This window comes from Nematostella vectensis, chromosome 7, assembly GCF_932526225.1.
Source record: "Nematostella vectensis chromosome 7, jaNemVect1.1, whole genome shotgun sequence".
NCBI lineage: Eukaryota > Metazoa > Cnidaria > Anthozoa > Actiniaria > Edwardsiidae > Nematostella > Nematostella vectensis.
This window is the reverse complement of record NC_064040.1, coordinates 8,735,060-8,762,574: the sequence shown is the minus strand read 5'-3', so window position 1 is coordinate 8,762,574 and position 27,515 is coordinate 8,735,060. Positions and strand designations below refer to the sequence as shown.

Genomic DNA, 27,515 nt, shown 5'->3' with positions numbered 1-27,515 from the left:
CACAGGAAACCCGGTAAGAACCCCGGGACATGGTAAACACAGGAAACCCGGTAAGAACCCCGGGGACAAGGCTAAACACAGGAAACTCGGTAAGAACCCCGGGGACATGGTAAACACAGGAAACCCGATAAGAACCCCAGGGACATGGTAAACACAGGAAACCCGATAAGAACCCCGGGGACAAGGCTAAACACAGGAAACCCGGTAAGAACGCCTGGGACTAAGCTGACACTTTGATATTGATACGATATCTATCACTATCTGAAAGGAAATCATAGACTCTTCTCCAGTTAAACTTTATTTATGGCGTAGGTATAACGATTACATTTTTATTATCTGAACTGAAGGTGAGGACGTTCTGAGAGAGTTTATGGCTCACATGAACTCTATACATAGAACAGTAAAATTTAAGTTTGAGTGGTCTACGAGTCGGGTAAAGTTTTTGGATGTTTCACTCACTCTTAGGGATGGGGTTATTTCTACAGATCTGTATAGTAAGCCTACTGATAAGCATCAATATCTTTTTTTAAAACGTCATATCATATCCGTCTGCTTGTAAGAAAGGCATTCCTTTTGGGCAGGCACTACGTATTCGTATGATATGTTTGGAAGACTCTTCTTTCGAAAAGAGGGTATTGGAGTACAGTAGTTTGTTGGGCGGGAGGTTGACCGGGTTAGACGTATTACTAGGGAGGACACATTGAAAGACAGACGTAAAGGTAAAAATGATCGTTACCTTTTGTAGTCACTTTTCATCCGGCTCTACCTAATTTACCTGGTATTCTTCACAGCCAGTTCTAGAATCTTCTAGTAGGTGTAGGGGTGCTATTGGTAGGGTACCTATGGTGGCTTATAGGAAACCTAGGAGTTTAAAGGATATGTTGGTGCACTCCTCTCTTAAAGAGGATAGTACTCAAATTATAGGTTGTCGTAAGTGTGGTGTAGGATGTGTAACTTTCTTAAGACAGGGCGGGAGTTTTGCAGTACGGTTACCAGTAAGAAACATGTCATTAATTTTGACTGTAATTCAGATTTTGTTGTTTGTCTCATTACTTGCTCTATGTGTAGCAAGCAGTACGTAGGTTCTATTATCTATAGTTTTAGGAAGCGTTTAAATAATCCTAAAGTAGGTTAAATAAGCACCTTAGATTACCGGTTAGTGAAAGAATTAAGGATGACCTTATCTATCGACATTTTCATTGCGACAATCATTTAGGTCTTAGTAATGTAAGGGTACAACTTATAGATAAGTGTAACTCTGAGGCTCAGCTAAGGGAAAGGGAAGGTCAGCGGGCCTATCGGCTTAAGTCTATCTACCCGCGGGGTCTTAATAGTGACGATTTTTTTTGTAGTAGGAACCCAGATGCGTAAATTCTTTTTGTCCATAGCGCACGCTTTCTAGAATATGCGCGTTTTTGTAAGTTGTTTTTGCGTCTCGCGCCCTATTCTGATGTAAATAAGCTTGTAACAATTCACTTTCTTCATTAACACCACGTCAGGAGAAAATGCCGTTTTGCCGTTTGGGGTAATTTATTTAAAATTGGCGAAAATGGAGTGACATTAGCTCTATTTTAGCCGAAATCAAGGGATTTTTCTGTTATACTATAAGTAACGAATTTGAAATTTACAATATTAGACAATTTCTGCAATCACAGCCTTTGTGCAGACGTACCGGTATTACACAATTTGAGCGTCGGATCCTTTTCAACATAATGGATTTCGTTACTTTTTCACATGTCCGTAACTTACTCCTTTGAGAGCCCTTCAGTTATTTCAATTTTCTCTACTTTTACAAAAATTTGATATTCGACCCTTACCATTCATAACAAAATGGCCATACTCGATCCTTCAACGATTCAATTCCTAAAGATACAGTAAAAATAACACTAAAGCACGATTAAGTAAAGATACTCCCGCATTTCAAGGACACTTAACACATTTTGTGTTCCTAAGGCTTTTCTTGGCGGGAGTCCTAAATTTTGAGGAGACTTTGGATTTTTTGGGCCTTTTTACATGTAAAAAGGAGCGAAACAACAATTGTCTATAAAAGAGTAAAAATACCCTTTAGTTCCAGGGAAGGTATAAATTTATACAATCCCAAACAGTCCCGGAGTTCAAATAGGAATGTATAAATTTATACAGTCCCGGAATTCAAAAAGGAATGTATAAATTTATACAGTCCCGGAGTTCAAAAAGGAATGTATAAATTTATACAGTCCCCGAGTTTAAAAAGGAATGTATAAATTTATACAGTTCCCGAGTTCAAAAAGGAATCTATAAATTTATACAGTCCCCGAGTTAAAAAAGGAATGTATAAATTTATACAGTCACGGAGTTCAAAAAGGGATGTATAAATTTATACAGTCCCGGAGTTCAAAAAGGAATGTATAAATTTATACAGTCCCGGAGTTCAAAAAGGTATGTATAGATTTATACATTCCTATTTGAACTCCGGGACGGTAAAAATTTATACATTCAACAATTGTTGTTTCGCTCCTTTTTAAATGTAACAGATACTGACAAATAAAAGATTTTGACGTATTTTCCGGTTAACATGGACATTTTTATCGGTTATAGCTAAAACACTCATTGCTTTCTTTTATGAAACACGTCATTCGAGGTAATTTCTATTTCGCTTCTTTATAAATACAATAAATGATAAGAAATGGATGTTTTAGACATTCCATCCCGGAACACATAATCATTTGTGCCACAAACCGTAAAATTATCGATTGACTTCTTAACGTAAAAGGACGGGGAATTCATATTTAGTGAAATTAGCAAATTTTTAAGGCGAGTCTTGAGAAAATCGTATATTCTTGCCATTTCTTGCTAAACGGCAAAACGGCATTTTCTCCTGTTGGAAGTTCTATTGAGGAAAACAATGATTATGTTATTTCCCAGCTAAGGGTCGGTCCGTATTGTGAAATACCGTGAATCGGCCTTGAAAATACTGACGGAGGCCCTCAGCAACCTTTTTGTTCCGTTTTCAAAAGGATCCGCGTCCACACGAAGCGTTTTCATTTTGATAGGACCCGTCCCCACGAAAACACAGAAACGATACGAAAACGATAACAAGTTTAAAAGAGCATGCGTACTCGCACGCCACCTGGACTGGAACTGAGTTATCACGTCATCGTTTTCGAAATGTTCTGTTTCATCCGTCCCCACGGCACCGGGGGTTTTGTTTTCAAATTGTTCCACTCTGGAGATCGTTTTCAAATCGTTATGCTTTCGATCATCGTTTTCGCGTTTTCGTATCCGTATCCGTAACAAAAAGGTTGCGTTTTCAAACGAAAACGGTACGTGGGTACGGGGTCTAAAGTAGCCTCGTTCCCTGGCTTCTATTGGCTGAGGGGCTTGTCGATTAATGACGTCACTTTTGAATTGCCGCTTCTTACATATCTGAAAGCATATAAAACAACGATAATATCCTAATCTCAATATTAGATATCAGTGATATTGTTTGATACCGCGCCTTTCTCTAATGCACTCGGGCCTAAAGCAAGCTCGCTAGTGCTTTGTTTGTCACGCTGCTGGAGAGCCCTGCTGTTTGTCACCCTGCTGGCGCAGCCCTGCTGTGCAATTGTTTCGGGTGAATGTGGTGATGTCCCAGGCATTGACCCATGGACCCGGGATAGTATGGAGGCGGGCAAATTATGCTTGGAATTCTCGTCTAACTGTTAATGGCGACATGCAACGATTAATAACGTGAGAAACTATATAGTTGATTAAAATCATCGCACGTAGCAAGATCTGCCGGTTAGGGAGCGCAGACACCATATCGAATAAGGATAGTAATTTAATGATCCTTTAGTAAGAAATGGCCTACCTTTGGCGGCTAATGGTTTTATCAAATACATACAAAAGCACATTTTTGAATAACTACTTGAATAAAAGTCAAATAAGTTTTGGACGATATCTCCTTTTTTGGAAATCCGTCAAACTCACATTCAATCTATTTTATATTTGACATTATCACTTTTCTTTCTAAGTTTAATAATGTGTGATTGCTAGTGTATCCGTAAATCATTGGACCAAAACGTGTTCTCTCTGAAATCTCATAGACTGTTATAATTTTTAACTATTTCCCCCAATTTTCGACTAAAAATGAAAAATAATTCCATATATGAACTGTCTTTTTTGAGCTGGAGTATAGGTACCTGGGTATAGTCTTCGGGTGATCACGGATAATTCTTCATCAACGCATCACCTCCCATAGGTACTCTAAATTCACACTCGTGCCGTAACAATCAATTCTCAATTCTCGCGGCGCGATGGAGCTTCGCCATGGCCGCCGGGGCGTCTTAATTTTTAAATCTTTGAAGCTTTGTTTTCGTTCAAGTAAGGTTCGCCTCAAGGCATCTTTTTTCCATCGTCTTGCACTATAACAAAACCATACAAAACTCAAGAGCCAATATAACTTTGCAGCTTTATCATATTTTTTAATAACTAATCAATCAAAATATTTACACAGTCATGTTCGTTCAACACAGACTAAAAAAAGTCCTATTGAAGTCGAAAATTTGGCGGAGTCAAGTTCCAGTTTTAGAACCTCTTTTTTATAAGTTCCCTGGTAGCAGGAGGCCTCTCATCTTAATTAGTTCGATAATGAGATCTTTCTAAACTTTTTAGTGTATCGATAATTAAACCATCGGACCAAAACGTATCGTTCTCCTATATATGATTGAGGCTGTTATCATTAGAAAAGAATACCCCTTTCTGCTATTTTCGAGTGAAATAGAAAGATAATTCCAATTCTGGCAGATTCTACTTTTGGCTGAAATGGATTGTAAAATCGGCAGTAGGGTTAAAATCGTTCTAGAGCATTCTTTGAGAAAGGCGGCTTTGTGCTTTTGTTTCGGATAGATGGGCAATGATCAGGGCCGTAGCAGGGGGTGGGGGAAGAAAGAGCGGGTATTATTGCGTGTCACCTTGGAACTCTTGTTATTTTCGACATGCAACGGTAGATACCACTTTTATACAAGTGGAAAAAGAAGTATCGAACTCGAACAATGGGCAACCCATTACCAAAAGTAGTTTAAAACCTTGTTGCCTGGACCTTTGGAAGGAAATTGTCCCTTCCCCTTAAAAGCTATGATAACGTGAGAAAGTTGCCTTAACTCGTTGTTTGTCGGCAATTTCTTGACATCAAAATGATTCACTAGGAGAATAGAATCAGCCATTCTTCCTCTTAGTAGGACGCTAAATGGATGGGCTAAGATATTTTTCTATTGTTATGCTTGTTGTGATAAACCATATTTTCATTCCTTGTTCAGCCATGTGCAAAGACTCATGGCATAAAAGAGAGAGCTCTTTCACTAGAAGCTAACTAGACGAGAAGTCACTGCTATCATAACACACTTATAGCTGAGGTAAGATGTTTACAAGATCTCCCTACCAGAATGTAATGCAAACCTGCCCATACTTTCAAGTATTATCAGCATATACGACTATGTCCCCCCCCCTCCCACCATTTGTGTAATTCTCAGAGAAGCGAAAAGAATTTCGCAGATTCTAACTCACTGTTTCTAACAGTTTCAGAAAAAGCATGGCTTTTTTCAAAGCGACCATCTTTGCATTGCTCGTGGCTGTAGCTATTGCCAAACTAAATGTCCATCGCCCAGCAACTGAAGGACTGAAGGCTGCTGCTGAGAGACAGGAGCCCAACATGCGGGGATTTTTGTTTGGGAAAGGACTTCAGACTCACCAAAATGAAAAGACTGGCTTAAAGGAAGAATTTGAAACCGCGGAAAGAGGTAAAGTTTGTTATTGAACTAACGCATTTTATTTAGTGTTTCCACATGCTGCTTGTATTGCGCCTGTGAAGACCCGATGTTTTCAGATGCTGCCTGCATTGCGCCTTCAGTGTTAATGATATTATACGCTGTTTTTACCAATTGCAGGCGATGAAGAATTTGAAACCTCCGAAGAAGGTAAAATTTGTAATTGAACTAACTGTCTTACAATTTAAGTGTTTTCACATGCTATTTGTATTGCGCCTGAAGACCTTGTGTTTTCACATGCTGCCTATATTGCGTCTCAAACCATATTGTTTTCACATGCTGCTTGTATTGCACGGTATTTTCACACACTCTTGTATTGCTTCGAAAGACCGAGAGTTTTCACGCGCTGTTTGTATTGCGCCTTAAGACCCGTTGTTTTCACATGATGCTTGTATTGCGCCTTCAGTGTCAGTGATTTTATACGCTGTTTTTACCTATTGCAGATGATCACTACACGCTAATGGAGAAAGTTAAAAACATCCTTGAGCGCATTGAGAAACAGTGCTTTAAGAAACGCTGTAAATGTAATGACAAAAAAGGAATAATCCAAAATAAATGCAGTACCAAAGCCTTAAGCTCTTGTTTCGATAGCGGCAAGAGTTGCTGTGTGTATAAAAAGGTGTAGACTTTTCACACTTCATGTGATCTTTTTAAGTACATTTTATTGGTTGTTTAAGTAAACATTGTCTTACCAACAAAGCAGTGTCATTATTATAATGATATATCTTCGCCTTGACCTGGTTCAACTGCTGGTTCGCAGTCTTTTGGTATGTGGGCGGTGAGGGGGAGGGAGCTGGGTAGATGGGGCCTTTTTAGACCCCTCAAAATACCTGGATAAATCTGAAGGCAATCTGAACCTCTTCTCCATTAATGCAAAGCCAACCCCTAAAGTGCGTGTCAAACGCTTACCTCTCCCTCCATCCCCTGAGTAAAACTGACCCGTGTCCTCTAGCAAATGTGAAGTACATAAAAAAATTAAGGGGTAGAGGGGTAGGGGGCCCCTCCTTTCCACCCAATTGTAAATTTAGAAGTAAATTAATGTGGCTATCCCCCTCCCTCTTCCTATATAATTACTTTTATGGTGCCCTCCCTATGTAAATTACATGTACAGAACTCATCCCTTACCCTCCCCCTATGTGAAATACATTCTTAAATATGATCTCTTTCCCTTATTTTAAGTACATATATAAAATTGACCCCTCCCCCTATGTTGAAAACTTGGTTGATAACCTCCACCTATGTAAAGTAGATATACAAACCTGATCCCCAACCCTCCCACTATGTGGATAACTTGTACAAGTAGGTTGATCCCTCCACCTATGTAAAGTAGGTATACAAAACTGATCCCCTACCCTCCCCTTATGTGGATAACTTGTGCAAAGTAGACACCCTCCTCTCCCCCTATGTAAAGTACGTATATAGAGCGGACTCGGCCGGGTAGAACGCATGCGCGTTGTAATGCACCCCGTCATTTGTCCCCTCGGGATAGGCGTGGCTAATTGGGTACACATCTAGAACAGCATAACCAGCTTCGCACATTTTTTTCATGGCGTACGCGTTGAACAACTGGATCCTCTGAAAGTAACAGATTTTCATTTTATAAAAACCATAGCCGTGTAAAAGGGTGATTACTTCATTCCTAACTTATCTGCTACTAACCCGATGACTTCCTCAACCAACCGACCACCTTACCTGCGTGACGACCTACCTATCTACCTACCTACCTACCCACCTACCCACCTACCCACCTACCTACCTACCTACCTACCTACCTACCTACCTACCTACCTACCTACCTACCTACCTACCTTCCTACCTACCCACCTTCCTACCTAACCACCTACCTACCCACCTACCTAACCACCTACCGACCTACCTACCTACCTACCTACTTACCTACCCACCTACCTATTTTGTACCTTTATCGCCCTTACCTGTTCTGTGTGGAACCTCCTGACACACCCGGTATATAGATGGGTCTGTTTACCAAGTGCTGTTATGGTCTTCCATACAACTTATCCACGAAAGCTCTCTTTCAGTACGCGTATTATTCCCTTAATGATCTTCTGATAGTTCCTAAAGGTCGTGCTTTTTAAAAGATGGATCCCTGTGTTGATGAGCAAAGCGCTGTCTTGGTCCATGGCCGGCTCCTTGGCAACACTTCGAAGCTCCTCCAGGACTTTGGTGATGTTCAAATCATACCCTCCATACCTTAAAAAGCATTAACCAAGGATATTTTTTAACTGAATCACCATCACCATCACCATCACCATCACCATCACCATCACCATCACCATCACCATCACCATCACCATCACCATCACCATCACCATCACCATCACCATCACCATCACCATCACCATCACCATCATCACCATCACCATCACCATCACCATCACCATCACCACCATCACCATCACCATCACCACCACCATCACCATCACCATCACCATCACCAACACCATCACCATCACCATCACCATCACCATCACCAACACCATCACCAACACCATCACCATCACCATAACCAACACCAACACCAACACCATCACCATCACCATCACCATCACCATCACCATCACCATCACCATCACCATCACCATCACCATCACCATCACCATCACCATCACCATCACCATCACCATCACCATCACCATCACCATCATCACCATCACCATCACCATCACCATCACCACCATCACCATCACCATCACCACCACCATCACCATCACCATCACCATCACCAACACCATCACCAACACCATCACCATCACCATCACCATCACCAACACCATCACCAACACCATCACCATCACCATAACCAACACCAACACCAACACCATCACCATCACCATCACCATCACCATCACCATCACCATCACCATCACCATCACCATCACCATCACCATCACCATCACCATCACCATCACCATCACCATCACCATCACCATCACCATCACCATCACCATCACCATCACCATCACCATCACCATCACCATCACCATCACCATCACCATCACCATCACCATCACCATCACCCTCACCATTATCACAACCATCACCCTCACCCTCACCATCACCCTCACCATCATCACAACCATCACCATCACCATCACCAAATCCATCACCATTACCATCACCATCACCATCACCATCACCATCACCATCACCACCATTACAACAAGAATCATTGCCACTACCAACACCACCAGGAACATCGCCATCATAATCATCACCATCATTATTATCATCATCATCATAACCATCATCATCGTTTCCATAGAGCTGCGCACCTGAGATCCATTTCTACAGCTGGGGTGTGCTTCCAAGAGTAAACCCAGACCGGCGAGTAGTAGCAGCTGCGGAATACCTGTGTACACAACGGCTTGGCTTGGATAGATTCGTACAAGAGTCTGTTGATAGAATCGCCATAAACCCACAGTATACCCGTACCAGCGGTGTGTCCTGAACGAGGGGGACTGGGGTCTGAAAAAGAAAAACAAGACAAGAAGTTTATATCGACTACCAACTGTACAGGCGCTTATTACTAAGAGCCCAGGGAGGGTTTTGATATTCAGCAGAGAAGAGCGGGGCTGATGAATTGAACTGACTTGTTCATATAAATGCAAGGGATGTATATAGATACATCCCGGGGAAACTCGTATACATCCCTTGCATTTATAATGACCAATTCAAATCAATTCACTACCTGCACTCTTCCATGCTGAATATCAAAACCCAACCATATGGCACTTAACTTTACACTTTTCTAAAATCTATTGGACCATAAACATAAAAAACTTCAAATATTATTTTTTTTACATCTGCGGGTCTTTTTAGGGGTTTATTGCCACTTTCGACCTCGCTCTTTTTGACTTTATCAACCTTACAAACATCCTCTCTTATTACGTCATCAACCCTACAACCGAACACATTTGATACTATCGAAACTTACGAAAGTATCCGATCCTGCCGCCACAGCTCTGGTTCTAATTTCTCTCTTCTGCCCATTTTGGCCAGGCAGGAACTGCCAACACCGTCTTGGTCTTCGTGTTCTCCGGAACCCTGTCGTACTTTCTTTTCTCAACTTCTTCACTTAGATTCGTCCTCGTAATATCATGGCCTGTTGTTCCAAGGATCGTTCCGACAATATCGAAATCCGAGAAAAAACTAACGGCTTGCGAAAACGTATTCTCTGTCAGTTCGATCATGTCTTCGTCGCTCTCCATGTCAGAAAAATACGAGCGTTATGCAAACTAAAGGGTGCAACGAATCTCATTCAAACGGCTCTTTTGTAATGAAAATCACTTGTTTATTGCATGATTGTTATTCCCTACAAATAAAGAACAACTATAGACCACCCCCTATTATAGATAATTGTAAATAACATTGACATGTCATAAACTGGCCGCGAAGGGGATTCTCTTCTTTGTATTTGGTACAATTTTTAAGATACCAAGGTCTTAATGTTTTCAAGGATGAAATAGTTTTCGTGACTATTTAGCTCATACCGATGTGGTTGATTGTTAATAGTTTTCCCTTTTTGATTGCCGTAGAAATTGCAGAAGTCACTGCAATCATAACACACTAAACTGAGGTAAGATGCTAACAAGATCTCCCTACCAGAATGTAATGCAAACCTGCCCATACTTTCAAGTATTATCAGCATATACGACTTTGTGCCCCCCCTCCCAATATTTTTGTAATTCTCAAATAAGCGAAAACAATCTCGCAGATTCTAACTCACTGTTTCTAACAGTTCCAAAAGAAGCATGGCTCTCTTCAAAGCGACCATCTTTGCATTGCTCGTGGCTGTAGCGATTGCCCATCCATACCCATCCAGATATCACGGACTGCTGAGGGTTAAGAGACATGAGCACAACATCCGGGAATTATTGTTTGGGCTTCAGACTCCCCCAATTGAAAAGACTGGCTTAAAGAAAGAATTTGAAACCACCAAAAAAGGTAAATTAGTAATTGAACTAACGCATTTTATTTAGTGTTTCCACATGCTGCTTGTATTGCGCCTGTGAAGACCCGATGTTTTCAGATGCTGCCTGCATTGCGCCTTCAGTGTTAATGATATTATACGCTGTTTTTACCAATTGCAGGCGATGAAAAATTTGAAACCCCCGAAGAAGGTAAAATTTGTAATTGAACTAACTGTCTTACAATCTGAATGTTTTCACATGCTGCCTATATTGCGTCTCAAGACATAGTGTTTTCACATGCTGCTTGTATTGCACGGTATTTTCACACACTCTTGTATTACTTAGAAAGACCTAGAGTTTTCACGCGCTTGAAGACCCGGTGTTTTTACATGCTGCCTATATTGTGTCTCAAACCATAGTGTTTTCACATGCTGCTTGTATTGCGCCTTCAGTGTCAGTGATTTTATACGCTTTTTTACCTATTGCAGATGATCACTACAGGCTGATGGAGAAAGTTAAAAAAATCCTTGAGCGCTTGAGAAACGCGGCGGCTGTACATGTGATGGCAAAAAAGGAATAATAAAGAATAAATGCAGTACCCATGCCTCAAGCTCTTGTCCCAATAGCGGCAAGAGATGCTGTGTGTATGGAAAGGGAAAATAACCATTCATTTGTGTAGACTTTTCACACTTCATGCGATCTTTTTAAGTACATTTTATTGGTTGTTTAAGTAAGCATTGTCTTACCAACAAAGCAGTGTCATTATTATAATGATATATCTCCGCCTTGACCTGGTTTAACTGCTGTTTCGCAGTCTTTTGGTATGAGGGGCGGTGAGGGGGAGGGAGCTGGGTAGATTGGGCCTTTTTAAACCCCTCAAAATACCTGGATAAATCTGAAGGCAATCTGAACCTCTTCTCCATTAATGCAAATGTGAAGTACATAAAAAAAATAAGGGGTAGAGGGGTAGGGGCCCCTCCTTTCCACCCAATTGTAAATTTAGAAGTAAATTAATGTGGCTATCCCCCCTCCCTCTGCCTATATAAATTACTTTAATAAAATATGGCGCCCCAACCCCCCTATGTGAACTACATGTATAGAACTCAACCCTTCCCCTCCCCCTATGTGGAATACATTTTTAAATATGATCTCTTTCCCTTATTTTAAGTACGTATATAAAATTGACCCCTCCCCTATGTGAATAACTTGTACAAGTAGGTTGATACCCTCCACCTATGTAAAGTAGGTATACAATACTGATCCTCTTCCCTCCCCCTATGTGCATAACTTGTACAAGTAGGTTGATACCCTCCACCTATGTAAAGCAGATATACAAAACTGATCAACTACCCCCCCTCTATGTGGATAACTCGTATAAGCAGGTTAATACCCTCCACCTATGTAAAGCAGATATACAAAACTGATCCCCAACACTCCCCCCTATGTGGAAAACTTGTACAAGTAGGTTGATACCTTTCACCTATGTAAAGTAGATATACAAAACTGATCCCCTACCCTCCCCCTATGTGGATAACTTGTACAAGTAGGTTGATACCCTCTTACTATGTAAAGCAGATATACAAAACTGATCCCCTACCCTCCCCCTATGTGGATAACTTGTACAAGTAGGTTGATACCCTCCACCTATGTAAAGTAGATACACAAAACTGATCCCCTACCCTCCCCCTATGTGGATAACTTGTACAAGTAGGTTGATACCCTCCACCTATGTAAATTAGATATACAAAACTGATCCCCTACCCTCCCCCTATGTGGATAACTTGTACAAGTAGGTTGATACCCTCCACCTATGTAAAGTAGATATACAAAACTGATCCCCTACCCTCCCCTTATGTGAATAACTGTTGCAAAGTAGACACCCTCCTCTCCCCCTATGTAAAGTACGTATATAGAGCGGACTCGGCCGGGTAGAACGCATGCGCGTTGTAATGCACCCCGTCATTTGTCCCCTCGGGATAGGCGTGGCTAATTGGGTACACATCTATGACAGCATAACCAGCTTTGCACATTTTTTTCATGGCGTACGCGTTGAACAACTGGATCCTCTGAAAGTAACAGATTTTCATTTTATAAAAAACCATAGCCGTGTAAAAGGGTGATTACTTCATTCCTAACTTATCTGCTACTAACCCGATTACTTCCTCAACCAACCGACCACCTTACCTACGTGACGACCTACCTACGTGACGACCTACCTAAGTGACGACCTACCTACCTACCTACCTACCCACCTTCCTACCTAACCACCTACCTACCCACCTACCTACCCACCTACCTAACCACCTACCGACCTACCTACCTACCTACCTACCTACCTACCTACCTACCTACCTACCCACCTTCCTACCTAACCACCTACCTACCCACCTACCTACCCACCTACCTAACCACCTACCGACCTACCTACCTACCTACCTACCTACCTACCTACCCACCTACCTATTTTGTACCTTTCTCGCCCTTACCTGTTCTGTGTGGAACCTCCTGACACACCCGGTATATAGATGAGTCTGTTTACCAAGTGCTGTTATGGTCTTCCATACAACTCTTCCACGAAAGCTCTTCTTCAGTACGCGTATCATTCCCTTAATGATCTTCTGATAGTTCCTAAAGGTCGTGCTTTTTAAAAGATGGATCCCTGTGTTGATGAGCAAAGCGCTGTCTTGGTCCATGGCCGGCTCCTTGGCAACACTTCGAAGCTCCTCCAGGACTTTGGTGATGTTCAAATCATACCCTCCATACCTTAAAAAGCATTAACCAAGGATATTTTTTAACTGAATTCAATAGAATTGGGAAAGCACACCTAGGTATGATGATATCAGGATATCTCTACTTTAGGAATATCACCATCACCATCACCATCACCATCACCATCACCATCACCATCACCATCACCATCACCATCACCATCACCATCACCATCACCATCACCATCACCATCACCATCACCATCACCATCACCATCACCATCACCATCACCATCACCATCACCATCACCATCACCATCACCATCACCACCACCATCACCACCACCACCACCACCACCACCCTCACCCTCACCCTCACCCTCACCCTCACCCTCACCCTCACCCTCACCCTCACCATCACCATCACCCTCACCCTCACCCTCACCCTCACCCTCACCATACCATCTCCATCACCATCACCATCACCATCACCCTCACCATTATCACAACCCTCACCCTCACCATCACCATCATCACAACCATCACCATCACCATCACCAAATCCATCACCATTATCATCACCAAAACCATCACCATCACAACCACCATCACCACCATTACAACAAGAATCATTGCCACTACCAACACCACCAGGAACATCGCCATCATAATCATCACCATTATTATTATCATCATCATCATGACCATCATCATCGTTTCCATAGAGCTGCGCACCTGAGATCCATTTCTACAGCTGGGGTGTGCTTCCAAGAGTAAACCCAGACCGGCGAGTAGTAGCAGCTGCGGAATACCTGTGTACACAACGGCTTGGCTTGGATAGATTCGTACAAGAGTCTGTTGATAGAATCGCCATAAACCCACAGTATACCCGTACCAGCGGTGTGTCCTGAACGAGGGGGACTGGGGTCTGAAAAAGAAAAACAAGACAAGAAGTTTATATCGACTACCAACTGTACAGGCGCTTATTATTATTATTACCAGGCCATTTAAGCATGGTTTACAATCATCATTATTATTATAAGTGTCAACACCATCACAATCATTATCATAATCATCATCATCGACATTTTCATCATAATCATTATCATCATCATCATCATTATTATTATCATCATCTTCATTAGTATTATAACCATCATTATTATTATCATCATCAACAGTATTCATCATCATCATTACCATCATAATAGCCTTAACCATAATCATCATCTTTCAAATCAGTGACAAAGCATGTCACCCAAATAGCGTACACAACTGTCATCAATCATCATTAGTATTATAACCATCATTATCATTATCATCATCAACAGTATTCATCATCATCATTACCATCATAATAGCCTTAACCATAATCATCATCTTTCAAATCAGTGACAAAGCATGTCACCCAAATAGCGTACACAACTGTCATCAATCATCATTAGTATTATAACCATCATTATCATTATCATCATCAACAGTATTCATCATCATCATTACCATCATAATAGCCTTAACCATAATCATCATCTTTCAAATCAGTGACAAAGCATGTCACCCAAATAGCGTACACAACTGAAGGTAATAAAATGCCGCAAAGTCTTGCTTACCGTTTAAAAATGGGACCCAGTCATTGCCAAGCCAGCGCCCATATCCGTCCCATAGAAGCGTACAGTTCTGAGAGCACGAGCGACGACTGTCATCCATAAGAACAAGAAGTGCTGGAATAGCAAAAGGAGGGGTTAGTGATACTACCACAAGAGCAACATACAAGTAAGGGTAACTAAAGGGGTGACTGTCATCCATGAGAACAAAAAGTGCTGAGAAAGCAGAAGTGGGAGTTATACTACTACAAGAGCAACCAGCAAGGGAAACTAAAGCGGCGACTTTCATCCATGAGAACAAGAAGTGCTGGAATAGAAAAAGGAGGGGTTAGTGATACTACCACAAGAGCAACCAGCAAGGGAAACTAAAGCGGCAACTTTCATCCATGAGAACAATAGTACTGATATAGCACAAGCAGGGGGGTTAGCTGGTTAGTAATACTACCACAAGAATAACAAGTGAGGGCGGGAAATTAAAGCGTCATCCATGAGAACAAGAAGCAAAAGAACAAAGAGGTTTTAGTAATACGACCACAAGAATAACAAGTGAGGGCGGGGAATTAAAGCGTCATCCATGAGAACAAGAAGCAAAAGAACAAAGAGGTGTTAGTAATACTACCACAAGAATAACAAGTGAGGGCGGGGAATTAAAGCGTCATCCATGAGAACAAGAAGCAAAAGAACAAGGTGTTAGTAATACGACCACAAGCGTAACAAGTAAGGTAAACCAAAGGGGCGATCTAGTAATACAATCAAAAGAACAACAGCCAAAGGAAGCTAAAGCGATGTAGGTAGCTAGAATAAGCGGATTGGGTAGCGACGACTTTCGGCAATGAGAACAGGAAGCGCTGAAATTCGGGGTTTTTGTCACTCATCCACAAGAAAGAATATGAAATTATGGACATTTTCGGATCCCTTCCCCCCCCCATATTTCTCTGAGTTCTCTGTCAGGGGTAAGTAGCTATAAAGGAGCTTGAAAAGGGTGATGGATTGCCATGAGAACAAGAAGCTCCGAAATGGAGTTGATAGTTGATAGCTTTTAAAGGCATGATTGCGGACGTAATCAGCCTGGCTTCTAGGCGTGGTTTATCTGCTTGACTTATGGGAGTGGTCTATCTGACTGGTTTATGTACGTTGTCATACCCTGTTTATCTCTGGCGGTGCTGTCTGTTTCGGATAGGGTCACATTGATGACTGCACCCTGCATGAACGGTTGCTGAAGATAATCCTTGATGCTGCCTAGGGATCCCTCGGGTTGGAATGAACCGTGTCTGCAGCCTGCACAACGAATAGAGATGGTCTATCACACTCTGGGATGAGATTAGAGTTAATGCACAACCCGCTTTCACACATATCCCTCGTAAACACAGATAAGGCGGGTTCACAGAATACCAGTCTTAACCTCTATATAGTCAACATATACCCATATTTAGCCAGTCATAAAGGATCTATTACCTAAATAAAGCCAGGTGTTTAGATATCCCTTTTAAAATGTCTACTTTTGATATATTTTGTTATGATTTATAACACACAATTCTCAACGCAAAGTACACACAATTTGAACCAGTCAAAAGCTGGGTTTACACATACCCCTTTTAAACCAGTCATAAGGCGGGTTCTTGAGTCCATGGCATAGCGTGTAGTCAAGGTACAGGCGAATACTGTACACACCAGGCTCGTGGAAAAGGATCGCCATTTCGTACGTACCATTACCAAGATCATAAATCGGTACGGGAACGCCCGCGGGACCATGTACCACAGCCCGCCACGAGTCTCCGCCAATCAGCTTGCTCCTACAGACTCCGCACATTGTCAGTCGTGGGATAGCTTTATTAGACACGGGACATAGACACGTGACATTTACATACGTGATATTTAAAAAACGTGAAATAAAAAAAAGTGAAATTTAGAAAAGCAAAAATATCATTAAAACGTGCTCTCAAATATGTTACGTAATGCCTATTAAGGAATTAGGGGAGCCCTCGCTTGGCGCTATCGTCGTGTACCGGTTAATACATAACCGCGTTGATAAGCCATTGTTTGACCCATGCATGACGTGGTTCGGGACTTGGTTTCGTTAGCCGGTACACGACGACACCGCCAAACGATGAAAAATATAAACACAGCAATAAACAACAGTCCTATCCGACATACAACAAAACAAGATGGTGGACACAACTTTAGGGGCGAATTCATGCTTCGTTCATTATGTGCCGAGCATGTCGCAATTTTTTCCAAGCTCGAAGCCATCGCTTGACGGTTCTAAATAACGGTGGAAGGTTTTTAAGATCAAAACTTTTCATTTTGGCTTAAAATGGTGAAACGAAAAAAGGGCAGTGCATCGAGTTTTGTTTTTTTCAGTGCACGGCTGTTATGGCGAAAATGACCGTGTGGAACTCCACGCTCCGTTTATACCATGCCGAGCATTTGCATCGATTTGCAGGCCACTTGTTGAATAGCTTTTCAGGCTAAAAATCTGTTCTAAAAGGCTGTTCTAAATAATCGTGGGATTGTTTTAAAGCCAGAAACTTGTTATTTAGGCTAAAAATCGAAAAATTTGGAGACAGCAATTTTTTTACATTCATCAATCAATCATGTTTTAGCTCGCTCGGTAATTAGGCATTACAAACCATCCGAGTCCGCTTTAATCATTTTTTCGCTTTTTAATTGCTCTAGAACTTTTTAAGTTGAGAACTTTAACGCAAACTTGCAGGGATTCGTCGTTTACTACAATTTTGCTGGCAGCCATCTTGGAGCCTAGTCCCTCACGTTTTAGAATACACAGGTTTCCCGCGCGCTTGCCCCAGGCTCTTTTTTAACAGAAAAGATACAGCTATTATTGATATGTACCTGTTAGTCTGGCTGACCGTTTGAATATGAATCTTTGTGTAGTGCCCCAAAGGCTTGGGATCAATCCACGAGATGTAACTGTAATTAGAAGCAGTCCCAGCCCACTCTGGCCACATCTCGACTCCCCACTGACGCGCACGGCCTGGACACGAGCTCAACATGGATCTCCAGTCCATTCTCGCTCTGCGCTCTCGGCACCAGTCTTCCTCAAATTCGCGATAAAAGTCTCTAGTTTGTGGATTCCCTGTGGTAGCACATGGCGGCGTAAGAACAGCGAGGAAAATCCACGTGAGAAGGATGAAGAATGCCATTTTGATCGTCATTTTGCGAGTATGAAGGTGATGTGGATAGGGATAGGCTGTCAGTTCCTCATTTGTGTTGCTTAGGGTGCTAGACGCATACAAGCCACATCTAGGGAGGATAAAGAAGCAAAACCTTATATTGCGTTCAGAAAGGGGAGGGTGAGGGCAGATGAGTTACAGTAATGCCTAGTGCACACTAGTGACATATCGACATAACGACATGGGCGCGCGCACTGTTATAGTCGACATAACGACATGGACATAACACACAAGAGAAAAAACAAGCTTTTTCTTTTATGTCGGGCTAAACATAGTGCGCCCGCCCATGTCGTTATGTTGTTATTCTTGCTAGTGTGCAATATGCATAACAAATATGAACGATCGAATATGTCGTCGGCCCCGAAATATCCGCATAAGAATGCTTAAGAAAATATGTTTCTTGCCGGCTGATTGTAACCGGAAGCTGGGAAGCTTAAACGTTTTCCTCCTTATTCGCATTTTTTTCCTACAGCCTAATAGGGCACTAAGAAAGCACGTGACTTTTTGAGTGACAAACTCACGTCACACCAAAAGCGACAAAAATGAAATAAAATTATGTTGTTGTTATTTTGCCGCCAAGATCCGTGACGCACGCGAGTTTGCTACCCAAAAAGTCACGTGAATTCATTACCATTATCGACGCCAGAGAAAGCCCAAATACTTGTCAAGCTCTCAGACAATATGTAATTGGTAATATGAGGAGGTAAGATGTACTGTTATCCCCATAGCAGGTCTTCATTTTTTTACTGATAAGAACAGTGCAATGCATCTAAAAAGAAGAAACCAGGGAAGAAAGCGTTTCTGTGGAGTTTCGGAGCAGAAATGTCGATAATTTTTTCTCGCTCTATATATTTCTCTGCTCTATGAAACTCCACCAAACGCTTGATTCATATCTAACTTCTTAGACCTTTAACATCGAATTTTCTTCCCTCGAGTAGAACAACGAATTGCGTACTCGAAGTCACCCAACCTAAGCGATTTGGTATCGCGACAGGACACAATTGTTACAACCCCCCAGCAACCAGGGATTTTCATCAAAAGTTTAGAGATAAGGCGAGGAAAAGCGCGTTCTATATTTCGAGTGGTATTAAGGGGATAACAAAGAGAAATTGAATGTGTGATTAAAGAATGACTGGCTGTAAAAAACACACAAATAATGCTTTTAAACTATAATTTCATTTATTCAATATAAGTCCTCACTATCTATAAGAAAGAGGTTTTACGAAAACACTTAAAAGGATTTCTTCAATTCGAAACTCGAGAGAGAAAGTAAAAATGTGTTTTATTATTCGTAAGAATGTTAACAAGTAGTTAATTGCCTGACATTTTTTCTTACCTCATAACAAGAACCCATATTTTTGTTCGAAGCCTCGCCGCTGTTTTCCGGTGATTACGAGCATTTGTTCGTGTGTCGTTCTGGTTGATTGAGGAACCTTCACGATCTCTCTAAGCACCTGCTACAGCTAGTTGATCGCCAGGTAATATTGCAATTAAATTTCTTGTTTCTTTTCACAATTTGTTTTTTCCTTTTTGATTCCTTCAGTTTCTATTATTATTATTTTTTATTATTATTTATCGGACACACAGGCTAAATATTTACATTTGTAAAAAAATAAACGGAATGTTTTTTTTTTGTAATTGTCAATAACGAACGGCTTAGAAGCAGAAAACTATTACGTCTATGAGTTTTCTAATTGGTTTGCAACTCTATAATCAACCATTTCAAGTGCTTATATTTTAGCTTGCCTAGATTCAAATGTTTCATGTAACGAGTAAAAAAATGCAAAAAGTCACAAATATCCCTTGCGTCTCCTTAAGGAAGCAGCAGACATATTTAAAATCAATATTCACACCTTTCTATGATGATAAACACATCAACAACATCATCTGAAAAAGAATCGAAAAAGGAACAGCAACATTATTAAATATACGCAAGAGAACATAACATATATAAGAGAGGGACACTTTTGGCGCCATGTCGATTCCGGATCTGGCTATTTTTGTCCTACTCCCCCGCGGGTTGCGTGTTGTTGTTTTGCCAACTCGATAGGAATGAAAAGAGATCATGTAATAAACCTCGGAAGAACAAAACAAGTCTAACTTAAGTAAGCAAGATTGGCAAATATACTCACAGAAAACTAAATCCCTGAATAGTTTGACTGTTTTGTTTGTCTGAGCGGCGAAGTGAAAAAGAAAGAAAAAACCGACGAGCGATAAAATGGCTGTGGTACCGCGTTTGATTCAAATCCCGACTCCAGCTTGTATAATAACAGCATAATAAAATAACATATAATAATAATAACATCAAAGAAGTACAGTAATATCTCCCTTGTCATTTAATGTAATGTTAGCCTCGTCCCTAGACTTCTCGGTGGGTTCTCTATGAAGTCTCTGTCGCCGGTACTTACTGCCCGCCCCTAAGTCAGCTTGAAGAGCGACTGGCCGTATTGGAAAGTGTAAGCGCGCGCACAGCATCATGGAGCTGACGGCAAGGGAGTAGCCTGGGGAAAAGTCTATGAAAGGAGGTGTGAAGTTTCTGCTTAAAAAACCGTCAGATTACAATTTTTTTACAAGTTTTGCCAATATTTGCCACGCTGCTTCGCACGTATTAATTATTTCGTATCCTGAAAAGCCAAACATCAGAAAACAATAAAAAAAAATATTTATGTTATTGAGAGCGCTAAGTTCGATATAATACTTCAAACCAGGATATTGATGGTGATTTACTAAAAACAAGAATCATTCATGGTTGGAAAAAAACAAAAACGCATGGGATCGCAATAGACGATTAGTCTAAAACAATAGGAATCTCTGTGAATGATTTTAGTTATCATGTCATCCCAGCTCAGCAAAATAAACCTCGGGATTTCTTATCATCTTAACATTCTGTTAAGTGCCCCTCCCCTTGGCCCTGATTAGGGATTGATAAGAAACCGATTGAGAAAACTAGAATTACCACTGTAGTACACACCGTTTTTCTCTTGCAACTTGCATCGCTAAAATAAGTCGCGTGTCAAGATTTTTTTTTTTCTGCGACTTAAAGAAGTTTGTTGTGGAAACCAGAAGTGCTTTCTACTTTTTGTGCAACTTTAAAAACACGAAAACATTTTTTTAAATTTGTTTTTTCTTGACATCTATTGTAATGTGAATGACTTCCATTAAATTGGATGTCACACGTTAAAATGGATGTCACACGTAAAAAAAAAACGTTTTTACGTGCGGACATTATCCGAGTAGAAATAAATGAAAAAAAATAGTGTCTAGAGTCATCTCGAGTGAGCGGGGAGTTACATAAGACAAGTGCACAACTTTAGTCGTCCAGCCTTCTCAAACAATTTTCTAATCCCTGTGAAGTTCGCGATAGAGTTGGTTTTAGGATGGAACAAGTATTTCAACTCTTAACAACTGTAATAAATTAGTGACACTGGCCATGACAAAACGCGGTATAGTCTCAAGTGATATGACATGTTACAATATCCGATGTGTCTTTCATCATGAACTAATAACCACCCAAATAACATGCAATCCTGTCCTAGAAAGCACGCATGAGAGAAACGACTGCAGTATAACGCAGGCTGCAACCCTCATTCTCCCTTCACACGATTTTACGGCGCGATTCCACCACAGACGGTGATATGAGAACTTGACGACTGTGTTGGTTGTGTGAGGGGTAGGTTTTTTATTTTCTCGATTATGCCGTATACCTCGTATACTTATGCCACAATTTATGTAATCAGGTACGAGTAATCTTAAAAAGTCTCTGTCATCCGCATTTGCCACCCTAGAAAAATACCAAGCGTTGGAGAAGCATGCAAACTCATCGGCTGATTGGGAACGCGATTGGGTAAAATCTAGCCACCCAGTTTTTTAACATTTATCTCGAAATATCGACACAATATTTTTGAATACAAAAATGGTGTATCTGGCAAGGGCTCCTTCAAAATTTTTTTTCATATTTAAAATGCAAGGGGCCATCCAGCTCTTGACTAAAATATGATTATATAGAAGCCAAGCTCCCCCTATTTTTAAGATCTGATAGAAAAATTGTGATGGATCTGGTGTTATAATCTTCGCGATTTAGCAGGTCTATACATCAATTAAAACTAAAAAGTATTAAGACCCTACGAGTTCGTTATTAGTGCTTTAGCCTTTCTATTAATATGCAATCCATGTTAATTATGTATTCTTTTTGTAATTTAACATATGCTGTTTACACTCGCCATCTATTATTCCATTTAGATAATTGAGCGTCCCAAGGGAGTACGTCAGAAGGCGTCGGCGTCGCTTGTATGTCAAAATCAGCAGCAGGAGGTATCGATAATCGAGGCTTCATACGAGGTTTACCGTTTAAGGACAAAATGAATAACACTAACAGTAGCGGTAAGGAACTGTTGGTGCTTGAGTCATTGAGTCACGAAAGCGCAGTATGGGTGATAGCACAAGTCGTATTGTGGGGATGTATATTTGTCATTTCATCGCTGGGAAATTCGCTTGTTCTGCTGTGTATCGTCAAAAGCAATAGGCTTCACTCGTCGATTTACGCATTCTATGGCAGTCTAGCGGCCTCGGATTGCATAGCAGGTAAGCTCAATAGCTCCATAGACACGTCTTAGCAGTATTGATATGGTATAGCAGCTAAGCTAAATAAGCTCCATAGAGATGTCTTAACAGTATTGAGATGGTATTTCATGGCTGGGCAATCCACAGTATTTCATTTGTTCATTTATGCCTTTAATAGCAGTATTAATATTGTATTTCATGGCTGGACAATCCATGGTATCTTGTTTATGCCTGTATTAATATGGTATTGATATGGTCTTATAGCAGTATTGATATTGTATCCCAGTTGTTACTTCAAATCTGGAATTTGGTAGCTTACCTAAGATCCACATAGTTTGTAAGAATCGCATCAAGTAAATATTCCTGACACGACATTCATTGGTAATGACCGGATGGTTGAAGCGAACACGGCGAACACTTATGATGCAAAAAACCCTGTACAAAATTAGACATTCTTATTAAAAATAGATATCTATTTTTAATTAAAATGTCTATTTTTTTTTAGGCTAGGCCGCTCTAATTTCTGGAGAATATGAATATAATACCAAATCGGTTATAAGAAGAGAATTACACAGATGATTAATAAATATAATATTTTATTTAATCAGGGAAGTGTTATTATGAACACAATTTTATTTCTTCATATTTTTTAGCCATGATGGCGTGTTTTGCTATTTTTAGCAGCGCAATTACAGAAGCAGCCCGCTTTAGACGGACAATCCACAAAATATTCAGCATATATGAAATATTCGAGCGACATATAAAGCATATGATGGGAGTTAGATTTGTAGAATTTTGCCCCCGTACGTTCTTTGAGCAAGTGCATCACCCAGTCACCAATGGCCCTGTCACACAAGGGGCGTGTCTAGACTCAGGGTGTGGTCCAGAGTAGCAATTCACTGACCACGGATTAATTAAGTTCAGACAGGCATCCTTAACTGGGTCCAGTGGTAATTCACTGATGACCACGGATCAATTAAGTTAAATCATCATCCTTAACTCTGGTAATAGGTCACTAGATCCGTCTAGAACCATTTTATATCCAAATAAAATACTCACAAAATTAACACACAGTTCCACACAGCCCCAAAACTACATAATACATAATTTTCTAAAATAATACTAGGTCAACCGGAGCCGGACTTATCTCGTCACATGAGCAGGGTGGGATCCGGACTTATCGCCTACCCCCCCCCCCCCCCACTTCCGAACAAAGTCGCAGGAAAAACTTACAAATATACATTCATTAGCACGAGCCGGCAATTATTTATACCTAGTTGAAAAGTCATTGCAATTTTAAGCATAGCTTAAGACATTAAAATCCATAAGAATTTAGTATCTTCAATTGACATTCGAGTGTTGTTGGAATCTAAAGGAAATAGCAATAAAGTTGTAACGAATTCGAAATGATCTCGTTTCAGGTATGCTCTGTTGTCCCTTGTTGCTAGTGACTGCTTTGCACCAGCTATGGATTATGGGTAAAGTCATGTGTCACGTGTACTCCACCCTCTTATCCACGTCACTCAACGCTTCTATAGCAACGCTCTGTCTCATTAGCATGGACCGCCTGAACGCTGTCCGCAAGCCTTTCGAGTATCGCGGGCACAACACCTTTACCCAAAGATGGTGCAAATGGTTGCTGGTCCTCTCGTGGGTACACTCTATATTTTGGGCCGCGGCGCCCCTTGGGGGCTGGGGCGAGATCATAACAGACTCTGCAACCTACACATGCAAGCCTAACTGGTCAGCGGCCTCAATAGTAAACAGGTCATACTCGCTCTGTCTCGCGCTTTTCCCGTTCGCTTTTCCTGTGTTCTTGATGGTTGCAATCTACTGCGTGATATACAGGCATACCAAGAAGTGCTCGAATCTGATGTCTGGTCTCGAAGATGGCAGGAACCTTGTAGCAGAACAGGAAAGGCAAATGAGGGAAAGAAGGCTTTTTCGGACGGTTCTTATCATCATTGGTGCTTTCGCAGCCTGCTGGGCAATCTACACACTTGCGACGACATGTAAATTATTCATAGGTCAGACTCCTCCCACATGGCTCGTGCAGCTCGGCTTGATATGCGCCATCGCCGGAAGCTGCGTCAATCCGGTCATATACACTATACGAGATGCCACGTTCGCGCGGGAACTGGGGCGACTGCACCCGTGTTTGGCCTGGTTACTAAAGCAAAGTTTTTCCAAGGACTCAGGATCACGTGAGCAGGTTTACACGGTCACGTGTGCAACTCGTGCTAGCATTAGTAGGGAATTGTTAGATGTAAGTCGCAAGAATAGCAGGGAGACGTTAAGTTTGATGCTGATTGACTCCGTGCGTGAGGATAGGGGTTGTGACTCTAAATCACGTAATAGTATGGCGCGTGATGATAAAGCGCGTGACGAATTACCGCGTGATAATAAAGCGCGTGACGAATTGTCGCATGATATGACATGTGTTGATGAACGTGATTGCAGGCTTTCTTTAAGGTCGGACTTGACTAGAGATATGTACCTACAGATGAGAGAGACAAATTTATGAGTTAAATTGTCCTTACAGTGTGTAACCCATTCATTCGCCTTATTGTGGTTTATAAGGGCAGGGACGGGAGGTAGAACGGGCCCCATTAGGGGCCATGATGGACAGGGGCAAAAAGTGGGGGCCCAGGGAGGGAAGTGAATATTGACCCTATTGTTGGCCCCGAAGAGTGTTCACATTTTGTATCAGGTATTTCATTATTTAGCTTAACGGATCAAATCAATACATTAGAAAAAGATTGAGTGAAAAGGAGCAGCAAACATGGCGGAGTTCATTGCAGAACATTAGAAAAGAAGCGAAACAGGAAATAAACTAAGAACCCTGGGAGAGTGAGTCTCTGCATGATTTTTAGCATTACAGACGATACTAGCGTACCCCATCATATGCTGCCTGGAATAAAAAATGTTTTTTTATTTTTTTACTTTTGCTCCCAGAAGTAAAAGGCAAGCAAGCATTTTTGGTGTACCCGGGTTAAAACGGCGAGTCTGTGGTACTTCACTTCATTCCTTTCGAATTTTTTATTGCCCTTAGGGTGTTCCTTTAAGTTATTATCAATGTTATATTAGTAAACATATCTATATTTAATTTAAGTAGAATTACTTATTCTGTATTGAATAAGTAGAAATAATAAGTAGATATCTGAGAATGGATAGGCAAAGAGAAGCGATTGTGTGAGCAAGGAATTGAACTTAAACTGAAAAACGGAGAACAGGGGTGGGCAAAGGGGGGCGAGAGTGAGCAAGGGATATGGGCTTTACCGAGAAAGATATGGGAGGGCCAAGCAAAAGGAGAGCAAGGAATATGGACTTGACCGAAAAACTGAGAATAGGGGTTAGGAAGGGGGAGCAATGGTGAGCATGGAATATGGAATTGTAACTGGTAAATAGTGAACAAAAATTTCGAGGAAATGGCCGAAAATCAAACGCCGTCCAGATCCGGTTAAATGAGAAAAAATAGACCATACATCCAGACATGCGCTGAATCATCGTATGGCAGCATAAAGCTTTACGGCTGAGCAGGAGATTTCTGCCCGCGCATTAGGAAGGCAATAACCAGGATCCCATCAGCCATGTCCTAGTCGGTTACACCACGCATAGCTCGCTGAGATGCAGACATAAAATATCGGGGTCTTTTTCACGTTTGTGTCTCTTAGGAATAGGTGTGTTACTATAGTAATGTAGTGACTACGTCATCATGTGCAGCACATTACGACCTAAGTCTACATTGTTGCCTTTAGCCTTTGTACCTCTTTTCACGTCATGCGCGTGCATACACCTATTCCACAAAAGGTTGTCAGTGCAAATTGCCATTGGCAAATAGCTTATGGGTACTAATTATTCGTAAACTTAAAGGTGTTAAATAAAGTCCTGCAATGTCAGCATTGGAAATCTTTAATGAATAATTGTTTTGATTTATCCATATACTTCGACACACATGGTTTTACTTGTGTTCTTTCGGTCGTAGAACTGCCATTTGCCAATCGCCATTTGCACTGACAACCTTTATCGAAATAGGTGTATGGCAATTTTGTGCCCAGAACAACAAAAGCAACCTACATTGAAATGCACACAATCTAAGATGTTTTGTGATCTAAGTTTTTAGAAAATACTGTGATTAGACCTTTCGAACTCGTAACGCTGCTCTCCTCGAATGTCTAAGTTTCACACGCTTTAATGACGCAATTTGCGATAAAAAACTGACCCACTTTGTTATAATCTGACGCATCCAAAGATTCTCGTGATCTTAGTATTTGCCAATAGCAGACAGCTTCATCACCATCAGGGATTGGAACTGTCTGCCGGAGCTAATTGCAAGCAGCGCCCCCCTGAAACCACTAACCCCTCCCCCTGAAACCATTACCCACCCCTCCCCCTAACTTTCGCCCCCCCACTTATTAGACAACTCCGCCGTCCCTGGCATTGACTTATGTAACTTTACCGCCATCCCCTGATGAGTGGGCAACCACGAAACAGACCTGTAGGGAAACCTATGTAGTTTGTATTTTTCTCAAACCAACACTATACACCGCTCTACTTTCGAGTATTGAGCACTTTCTATGAAAGCCTTCAACCATCATTTTAACTTTACTTATTATATATCTTTTATTATTACAACCACATCTTTGTTATTGTTTTCATTGAATATTGGAAGGCACAATGTGATAAAATCTCGAAATAACCATCTAAAAACCAAATTTTAATACTTTATATACCA

At 41.1% G+C, this 27,515-nt stretch overlaps 4 protein-coding genes across 10 annotated transcripts; 3 read left to right on the top strand and 1 right to left on the bottom strand.

Annotated features, from left to right (window-relative positions):
* The first annotated feature begins 5,254 nt into the window (after positions 1 to 5,254).
* On the top strand, positions 5,255 to 6,485 carry LOC116618581. Its single transcript, XM_032382462.1, has 4 exons — positions 5,255 to 5,375; positions 5,539 to 5,759; positions 5,907 to 5,936; positions 6,230 to 6,485. The coding sequence occupies exons 2-4, from the start codon at positions 5,552 to 5,554 to the stop codon at positions 6,409 to 6,411; spliced, it is 420 nt and encodes a 139-aa protein (XP_032238353.1). The 5' UTR covers positions 5,255 to 5,375; positions 5,539 to 5,551; the 3' UTR covers positions 6,412 to 6,485.
* Positions 6,486 to 7,156: 671 nt separating this feature from the next.
* Positions 7,157 to 19,684, bottom strand: LOC116618598. 3 transcript variants are annotated; one of them, XM_048730319.1, is made up of 8 exons: positions 19,557 to 19,684; positions 17,880 to 18,290; positions 16,620 to 16,822; positions 16,173 to 16,307; positions 15,036 to 15,146; positions 14,161 to 14,353; positions 13,204 to 13,480; positions 7,157 to 7,361 (listed from the first exon to the last, which is right to left on the bottom strand). In XM_048730319.1, exons 1-8 carry the CDS (start codon positions 19,559 to 19,561, stop codon positions 7,188 to 7,190), a joined length of 1,509 nt encoding a protein of 502 aa, XP_048586276.1. In that variant the 5' UTR covers positions 19,562 to 19,684; the 3' UTR covers positions 7,157 to 7,187. The 3 variants fall into 3 exon arrangements, with proteins under 3 accessions (XP_048586276.1, XP_048586274.1, XP_048586275.1); XM_048730317.1 differs by lacking the exon at positions 7,157 to 7,361 and adding an exon at positions 11,417 to 12,783; XM_048730318.1 differs by lacking the exon at positions 7,157 to 7,361 and adding an exon at positions 11,417 to 12,783 and having other exon boundaries at positions 17,880 to 18,123; positions 19,557 to 19,633.
* Positions 10,316 to 11,507, top strand: LOC125568325. Of its 2 annotated transcripts, none has more exons than XM_048730322.1 (4): positions 10,316 to 10,383; positions 10,546 to 10,751; positions 10,898 to 10,927; positions 11,206 to 11,507. In XM_048730322.1, the coding sequence occupies exons 2-4, from the start codon at positions 10,559 to 10,561 to the stop codon at positions 11,295 to 11,297; spliced, it is 315 nt and encodes a 104-aa protein (XP_048586279.1). In that variant the 5' UTR covers positions 10,316 to 10,383; positions 10,546 to 10,558; the 3' UTR covers positions 11,298 to 11,507. The 2 variants fall into 2 exon arrangements, with proteins under 2 accessions (XP_048586279.1, XP_048586280.1); XM_048730323.1 differs by having other exon boundaries at positions 10,371 to 10,415.
* On the top strand, positions 18,768 to 26,224 carry LOC5512981 (beta-1 adrenergic receptor). 4 transcript variants are annotated; one of them, XM_032382507.2, is made up of 6 exons: positions 18,904 to 18,923; positions 19,589 to 19,698; positions 20,584 to 20,745; positions 21,757 to 21,890; positions 22,460 to 22,801; positions 24,202 to 26,224. In XM_032382507.2, exons 5-6 carry the CDS (start codon positions 22,510 to 22,512, stop codon positions 25,302 to 25,304), a joined length of 1,395 nt encoding a protein of 464 aa, XP_032238398.1. In that variant the 5' UTR covers positions 18,904 to 18,923; positions 19,589 to 19,698; positions 20,584 to 20,745; positions 21,757 to 21,890; positions 22,460 to 22,509; the 3' UTR covers positions 25,305 to 26,224. The 4 variants fall into 4 exon arrangements, with proteins under 4 accessions (XP_048586277.1, XP_048586278.1, XP_032238398.1 ...); XM_048730320.1 differs by lacking the exons at positions 19,589 to 19,698; positions 20,584 to 20,745 and having other exon boundaries at positions 18,768 to 18,923; XM_048730321.1 differs by lacking the exons at positions 19,589 to 19,698; positions 20,584 to 20,745; positions 21,757 to 21,890 and having other exon boundaries at positions 18,768 to 18,923.
* Positions 26,225 to 27,515: the final 1,291 nt, after the last annotated feature.